This window comes from Pieris brassicae, chromosome 1 (genome assembly GCF_905147105.1).
Source record: "Pieris brassicae chromosome 1, ilPieBrab1.1, whole genome shotgun sequence".
NCBI lineage: Eukaryota > Metazoa > Arthropoda > Insecta > Lepidoptera > Pieridae > Pieris > Pieris brassicae.
Genome location: NC_059665.1, coordinates 18,992,608 through 19,000,083, shown reverse-complemented (window position 1 = coordinate 19,000,083; position 7,476 = coordinate 18,992,608). Strand labels below are relative to the sequence as shown.

The 7,476-nt window shown below is 29.5% G+C and overlaps 3 protein-coding genes across 4 annotated transcripts; 1 reads left to right on the top strand and 2 right to left on the bottom strand.

Moving 5' to 3' along the window:
* Nucleotides 1–155: 155 nt before the first annotated feature.
* LOC123713855 lies at nucleotides 156–3,013 on the top strand. Its single transcript, XM_045667750.1, has one exon. The coding sequence runs from the start codon at nucleotides 568–570 to the stop codon at nucleotides 1,885–1,887; it is 1,320 nt and encodes a 439-aa protein (XP_045523706.1). The 5' UTR covers nucleotides 156–567; the 3' UTR covers nucleotides 1,888–3,013.
* Nucleotides 3,014–3,157: 144 nt separating this feature from the next.
* Nucleotides 3,158–5,703, bottom strand: LOC123714905 (ribokinase-like). Of its 2 annotated transcripts, none has more exons than XM_045669566.1 (6): nucleotides 5,463–5,703; nucleotides 4,851–4,983; nucleotides 4,439–4,723; nucleotides 4,219–4,340; nucleotides 3,521–3,671; nucleotides 3,158–3,433 (listed from the first exon to the last, which is right to left on the bottom strand). In XM_045669566.1, the coding sequence occupies exons 1-6, from the start codon at nucleotides 5,519–5,521 to the stop codon at nucleotides 3,245–3,247; spliced, it is 939 nt and encodes a 312-aa protein (XP_045525522.1). In that variant the 5' UTR covers nucleotides 5,522–5,703; the 3' UTR covers nucleotides 3,158–3,244. The 2 variants fall into 2 exon arrangements, with proteins under 2 accessions (XP_045525522.1, XP_045525531.1); XM_045669575.1 differs by lacking the exon at nucleotides 5,463–5,703 and adding an exon at nucleotides 5,284–5,442.
* A 583-nt stretch (nucleotides 5,704–6,286) lies between these two features.
* LOC123709014 (39S ribosomal protein L17, mitochondrial) lies at nucleotides 6,287–7,224 on the bottom strand. The gene is made up of 2 exons (XM_045660093.1): nucleotides 6,814–7,224; nucleotides 6,287–6,711 (listed from the first exon to the last, which is right to left on the bottom strand). Exons 1-2 carry the CDS (start codon nucleotides 7,009–7,011, stop codon nucleotides 6,322–6,324), a joined length of 588 nt encoding a protein of 195 aa, XP_045516049.1. The 5' UTR covers nucleotides 7,012–7,224; the 3' UTR covers nucleotides 6,287–6,321.
* Between the last annotated feature and the right edge of the window lie 252 nt (nucleotides 7,225–7,476).

Here is a 7,476-nt window from a genome sequence, read left to right as displayed (position 1 = left end):
ATGTAAGTTGATTTGTTCTACAAACAATACTTTAAAGCTTTGCATTCATTTCATACAATAGATTTTTTTTAAATCTGATCTTAGTGTAAATAAATAAGCGTAATTGTGAAATGATAAATTATGTAGTGCAATCTCAATTAGCCATAGTCCGGTTTTTTCACAATCTTAATATTATTGACGATATTTATTTAAACAGAAAATTGTTATATGTCAAAACAAAGAATATCGATTTGACGTTTATGCGGGCTTCACTATCATAACTATAAACTAGACAGTAGACACTTGTACAGACGCCATTTTCAGTATTTAATAGTGATTGTTGTGGTTTGATTCTTAAGTATTTCATATTTTTTGGAATTAAAAATAGAGTGTAAGCATTGACTATTACACAATTTAAATTCAATTGTTATTTATTGTCATTTAAATGATACGACGGAATAACTGGTGAAATTTTGACTGATATATCGCCTGCGCGGGAAATGTGGTTATCGACGATCGTCACTCATAACTAGAGCTACGTTTTGATAATTGTAGTTTATTTAAAAAGGTTCAGTGAGATACACCATTATGATTGGTTATAAATCAAGAGTTGGAAGGCGTGTGAAAAGTAAGCTAGCGAGAAATTTAGAAACGCTTTATAAAGAAGGAAAATGTCGGGAATGTACAGTAGTAGTAACGCGTATGGATTTTGCCAAGATCTTAGGTAAATTTACTAAAGTTAAAATTCAATACGAAAGTTCAACACCAAAGGCAACAAAATCTTCTAAACAAAACTCTAATATTAAGTTAAAAAACAATGAAAATGGATTAGTGTCACTGAATAAAAATCCATATAACTCTTCAAAAGAACTCAAAAACAAAAGTAGTAAAGACAGAACCATTGAGGTTCAAAAACATACATCCAACACTTCTAAATCATTAAATGTGTTAAAGGAAAACAATAACTGTAAGTCCAGTGCATTAAAAAAAGTGAACTTCAATATAAAGCCTACTCTTACAGAAAATAAAGAATATGGCATTATTTTTGTCAATCCAAATGTAAATGGTGCTAATGATGTAAAATGTAAGATAACATTAGCCGATTTAATTCCACATATAAATAAAAGTTTATTGCCAAATGAGGACTGGTGTATAGAGTTTTTTCCTAAAAGCCTAGAACCAAAGGATGACAAAATGTACAATCGTATAGCGGCAGAATTAGAAGATCTTATGTATAATAAAATAGATACCACCACAGATAATAAAATGGATGACTTTCCGTCAATAATGGATATTTTAAATGATAATTCTTCTGAAACTAACCAGTCTAAAGACCAAACCCAAGAAAATAAATCTAATCTAAATAATGATGTTGAAGCTATTCTTCTTGGGAATAGTGAAAGCAATGAAACTATAAAAGAAAAAGATGTTATTGATAAGTCAAAGGAAGATGTACCAATGACCCCAAGCACTGAAGTTGAGGAAAGTATACTCAAAAATAATATAGAAAAACCACACAGCCCATCTATATTAGATGAAGCTTTAAAGGAGGGAAAGGAACAACATATACCAAGCCAGCCAATTTATGATGACAATAATGTTGCTAATAAACCTATAGAAATTGCTGTAAAACAAGATAATAGTGAAGATCCTGTTAAATCTGAGACTAAATCACACACAATAAAATATGAAGAAGTTACAGAGGTTATATTCAAAAAAATATTAGATGGAAAATGTGACAAATCAGTTACATGTCTAAAAAGCTTAAGGTATAATATACAGATAGAGGAAACATCTGTTGAATTTATAGGTGCACCAAAGTATATAACTAGTTTAGAAGACATTCAGGTATTATTGGAGATTGTCAATAATACCACTTTAAATAGTGTGTATGTGTTACATACATAGTCTGTATGAGTATATTGTTTATATGTATTTTATAGATGTTAAACAATTATTGAAATACAAGCCTTATAATTGAAAATTTAAAACCAACCATAATTTAGGTGTACATGTAAATATAATCTTATGCATCCTGAAGAATTTTCCATTATAATTGTTTTAATCAAAGATTATTTAAACCAATATATGCTTAATTGTTACACTGCAGATATAATTGAATAAGAAAAAAAACCATCTAAAAATCACTTAATAATTAAATATTATCTCCCTTTAGAATATTTTCACTCTTAAGACTTATATCATCTCTATAGTTACTTATCTAAACTTCTATCAATTTTATGGATAGTAGTTATTAAAATAAAAAATTCCTATATGTAATATGAAAGCTAATGTTTATGAATAAGATATTTATTAATTCAGATTGTTCCATGGTCCCTCATGTCCTACAATTCTGATTTTTATTTAATCTGTAAATCATTACATTTTTTGTATCAAGCAACCCCCAAATTTTACTTAAATTTTTCTGATATTATTTTCCAACTAAATTAGTAACACCCATTACTTATTATATCCATGTTACATTATATATCTTTACTGTTCAAGAAAATAGTAAGGCTGTCCATACACGACACCACCCTTTAGTAAGTGATCACCATATATTTGATTTAAAAAATATTTTGGCGAAAAGTAAAGGCTATTTTGTAATTATTTATCTTTTAAATTAATGCTGCAATTTTGGACTTAATACGTCTGTTTTAAAAACGAGTAAATTGTAAATAATTGCAGTTGTAAACAATTATTATAAAGACTTTCAATGAATTTTGTGTAAAGCGTATAAATTATGAAGACATTTTATATAAAAAATAAATTTAGACTTGTTCATCTTGCATAATGCTATCCAATTCCACAGAAATAACTACCTTCATAGATTAGTAAATTTGGTTATGTCATTGAAGTTCATAACAAAACGACCGTTTTGTCAATTTTTATGTCTATATTAGGTTACTAATATTTTAAGGTCTTTCAATATACAAAGTATAATAAGAAGATATATTTTATTTAAGTGCGTACAATTAAACGTACGTAATAGGGTAGAAATATAAAGTTATTAATGAGGTATATAATACATAATACGTCGAATCACTTACAATTTTCTTATTGTATCTATGTGTGAACTAGATATATTTTATTTGGATTAGATTTTTATTTAATTAAGGTAAAAATTAATATTAGTTATAGCGATTGGGACATTGTTTATAAGAAATAAAAGTCATAATGGCATTATGGTGATTTTTATTTTTGTACTGGACGCATTTTCGTAAAATAAGTTGAAAACAATGAAAATGTAAGGATAAATTTGGAATTATAAAATAATGTATTCATAAAGAACTTGAAAAGGGTTATAGTTGTCGGGAAAACTTGACTGTGTTCCTTCTTTCATAACTGATTTTGTAGCCACGTCACAGGCGGCTCCAACGATTTGATGTAAAGGAGTTTTTTTATGGCTTACTAGAAATTTTGCTAACGCCCCTACAAATGCGTCTCCTGCTCCCTGTAAATATATGTTTTATTAATTGTCACTTACTTTTTAGTAAAAAGTGTAGGTATCTTTAAATTCCTTTAATAATACATTACTTACTGTTGTATCGACTGGAACAACCCTTGAACACTGCACATGAACATAAAGATCGTCGTCTTTCTTACAATATGCAGCTCCCTTATTACCAAGTGTAATGATGGCTGTTTGACAGCCTAACTCTAATAGCTTTCTTAGTGCATTTTTGATATTACTGTAATACAATAAAAGTAATTGGTAACATAATGGGTGTTATTACTCATTAAAAGATAAAAAGAAAAAAGTTCGACATATGACTTTGATCATAATATTTCGCAAGAAGATCACTGGGATAATGCATCTTCCTAAAATATATAAGGTTGCTATGAGAAGTCTTCCTGTAATGATTATTAATTTCTACATTATATTGTTTATTCCACGCGATTTTTAAAACATTGGATTTACAATTTTGTAAACATTTTCTTTAACTGTAAGACTAGATTTATAAAAGTGTTTGTATATATATACATATATGTATATTTCTAAAACTTCTCTGCTACCTAATGCCTTCTAATTTGTTGTAGTGCTAAATTTTATTCGGCAATGCAATCTTTATCTATATCCACAATCTTCCTTGAGTACGTTTGCAAATAATCCTATTTCCATTGTGATGAACAGCACCATTCTCAAATTAGTTTCATTTATGCACTTTCAGTCTAACGGACGTGAGAGAAGACATCATAACCAGCAAAAATTCTTAACTTTACAATAATTATACTCACGATACATCTACATTAAAGCCGACTAGAAAAGATGCCTCTGGTTCATTTACACATAGTATGTGACAGTGCTCTAAAAGATGTTTTATATTTGTGCTAGCCGGTGCTGCATTAAGAAGTCGTATCTGTGAAATAAATATTTATTAAATCTACGTTATTGATGGTTGCTGTTCAATTCAAAACTATTAGTCTAACTGAAGACATGAAAATATTGCTTACTTACTCCGTTACAAGTTTTAAAGGCATGGTACGTTGCCTCGATTGGTGTCTCCAATTGACTTATTATAATATCAGCATTCTCTATGAGTTCTTGGGTTTCATTTATATCTGAGATACTAAGGTAGTTATTAGCACCAGATACAATAACAATTTGATTTTCTCCATTAGCTGATACAGAAATTTGAGCGATACCAGTAGTAATGCCTTTTGTAATCTTTGTATGTTGTGCATTTATGCCGAATTTCGTTAAATTATCAATATATTGTTTTCCCCAGTAGTCGTCACCAACCTTTATTAAGAAAGTTATATTAAAATTATTCTCTTCAACAATAATTTAATATTTTTTTAGGATACATACTGTAGTAGGATTCTTTGAGAATTATAAGCAACTAAATACAATACTAAACATTGCTTACCCTAGCTATCATGTATGCATTTCCACCTAGTTTGGCAGCTGCAACACATTGATTTGCACCTTTGCCACCAAAGCTAGTAGTAAACTTTGTTCCGTGTAGAGTTTCTCCAGGCAAGGGAAGTCTAGGTGCATATCTTTAACACATAATTGATTTTGTATTATTGATTAATTATGACATGAAACCACAACTATAAATATTTTTAATTATGTAACACATGTAGATCTAATGCAAGTCTAGGGTATCCACAATATAGGAATGAAAATATGCAATTTAGTGGATGGTTGTATAATCAGCCTAATTTGAAAGCTTGCTGGTTGCTGTCCTATTGCATTAGACCATTATATTTCAAAATCTTAATCTGTGATCATAAGTCTATTTTAACTTGTGACTTTTACTTAAATAAGTTGACAAAAGTTAAAATTTAATTATTTACCTTTCCCTACTTGCCATAACATTATACTGCCTATCTATGAATGTTTAAAAAATAATTGGTTGTCTAGAAACTCTTTGTTCTTATATAAGAAAGTCTTACGCGTACTTAAACATAAACTATTATTATTATTTAGTTATGTAAAAACAGCTATCACTTAAAGGTTTTAATCACCAACATACGTAGTAAAATCAACGCTGCAAGATCCAACGACTACTATCTTCGGATTTGCAGTCTCCATTTTATTCACTTGTCACAAACGTAGCCAAATCTCTTAACTGCAGGAAAAATTATATTCCCTTGACAGCACCAGCCTACACGTATGTTTAATAGAAAAGTCAAATGAGTAATGAAATCGAGAATGTCGCATTTGTAATTATCATTATCTTAGCACACATAGAAGCCAGTGTAATATAAATGAAAACAATAAAGCATAAACTAAGTTTTAATCATCCTCTATATCTAGGTACCTATCAACATTAAAATGTTGAATATGTTCAGTGTTATCTTACAAAAGAATGGGTTTTATGACCTAGATATACCTATTGTGTGATAAGTTTAAAAAGAGCAATATGTACTGTACTGTGTTTTCAAAATCAAAATCAAGTTAAAATTGTTTTTATATTCATAAATACACAAGAAACGATTTGTGAATTGGTTCTTTATATCAACATAATGAACTATCTTTAGCATATAGTTATAAATTTTATATTCTTTTGAACTGAAATCGAAAAACTTGAAAGAGACAACTACACAATTCATTATACATTTTCTATAGCCATGTTGTTATATATGAACCTTATAATTAAGATATAACAATTATGTGTGTATATTATATAACAAAAATGTACCCTATAGCAAATGAACAAAGCTTCCTGTTTTAAATGTTACAACTAAATCACTACAAGACCTCTGACTGCCATATGTCAAATCCAGACAATAATAATAAGTTGAGATATGCAAGTAGAGCTCATAGTAGTCATAGGAAACAAGTAAAAATGCAATATTCTAAATAAAAACAACTATATTTTTAAAACACTTCTAATTGTGTTCTATGTTTGTGGTTTTAACACTTGAAGGTTCTTCTGATTTTTCAATTTTCTCAGCCATTTCAGCATACTTAGCTTGTCTATAGTCATATTTAGCGGCATCAAGTAGTATATTTTGAAGCAACTGTCTATTATTTGTTTGTTTATTTTGCAAAGAAGGGTAAGGATTTCCTCTTAACTCCAAAACTGCCTTATCTATGTAACGGCCATATGCAGGTTTAGGTGCTTTCAACATACGAGTGTATGCAGAATTACTGTTTTCAAATCGGGGAACTAATACTTTAAATAATTTGTGAACAAGCTCTTTTTCCAGGAGCCAAAAGTCAGCCATCTCCATCGTTGGCTTATGACAATCACCATGATTTATTGCTTCGGAAATTAACTGCAAGAAATATTTTTAATATTAAAACAAAAATACATATGCATATATTTGTTTGTTTACAAATATTTAAAGAGAAATGGGTTTCAAGTTTTTGTTTCTCACCCTTTCAGCATACTGTCGGGCTTCATCGCCTCGATAATAATTAAGTTCAATCCTTTCATATTTTATTAAACCAGTTACAGTTTTTCTCAGCTTATTTAATCTGCCCTCTGGTCCTTCGGGACAGCTTAGGCGACGGTGCTTCGGAGGTACTTTGATTCGCAACTTAGAGACTAATTTGGTAACATCTGCTTGGTTCATTTTGACATATGTGTTTAAATTGTTTTAAAGTAAATTAGATCTATTTTAACTTGTTATAGTAGTTAGTAGCTACTTGTCCGGTTTGCAAATGAATAAGTTAGTATTGAACTTTTTAAGGTTAGTTGTATTTTATATATATTTTGTCAAATTCTGTATTGCTAATCACCACAGATGTAGTAGGCAGTAGGTGAGTGACACTAATGCCTAATAGTGCTAACTGCTAATACTTGTCACATCACACATGATATTCACACTTCACAGATATCTAATATATTTATCAGCGATATCAGCTAATACGAAAGAGAAAAGAGATCTATGGAGAAGCCTAAATAATTAAGTTTGACACTTAGCTAAGTCATAGCGTCAATTATTTTATTCGTCTCTTCCTATTTCTATTTCAGCTTGTCTCGAAAGAGACAAGCACGTTTTAGATGATGTTATCTATATGGTAAAATCCTAAGGGTG

Excerpts from the sequence above, each read along its gene's own strand:
- LOC123709014 (XM_045660093.1), bottom strand. The coding sequence starts at position 7,011 with ATGAACCAAGCAGATGTTACCAAATTAGTCTCTAAGTTGCGAATCAAA. Across the intron at positions 6,712-6,813 it reads CCCGACAGTATGCTGAAAGG|TTAATTTCCGAAGCAATAAA; the intron begins GTGAGAAACAAA and ends TATTTCTTGCAG.
- LOC123714905 (XM_045669566.1), bottom strand. The coding sequence starts at position 5,521 with ATGGAGACTGCAAATCCGAAGATAGTAGTCGTTGGATCTTGCAGCGTT. Across the intron at positions 3,672-4,218 it reads GGCTTTAATGTAGATGTATC|TAATATCAAAAATGCACTAA; the intron begins GTGAGTATAATT and ends ATTGTATTACAG. Across the intron at positions 3,434-3,520 it reads TTGTTCCAGTCGATACAACA|GGAGCAGGAGACGCATTTGT; the intron begins GTAAGTAATGTA and ends ATATATTTACAG.
- LOC123713855 (XM_045667750.1), top strand. The coding sequence starts at position 568 with ATGATTGGTTATAAATCAAGAGTTGGAAGGCGTGTGAAAAGTAAGCTA.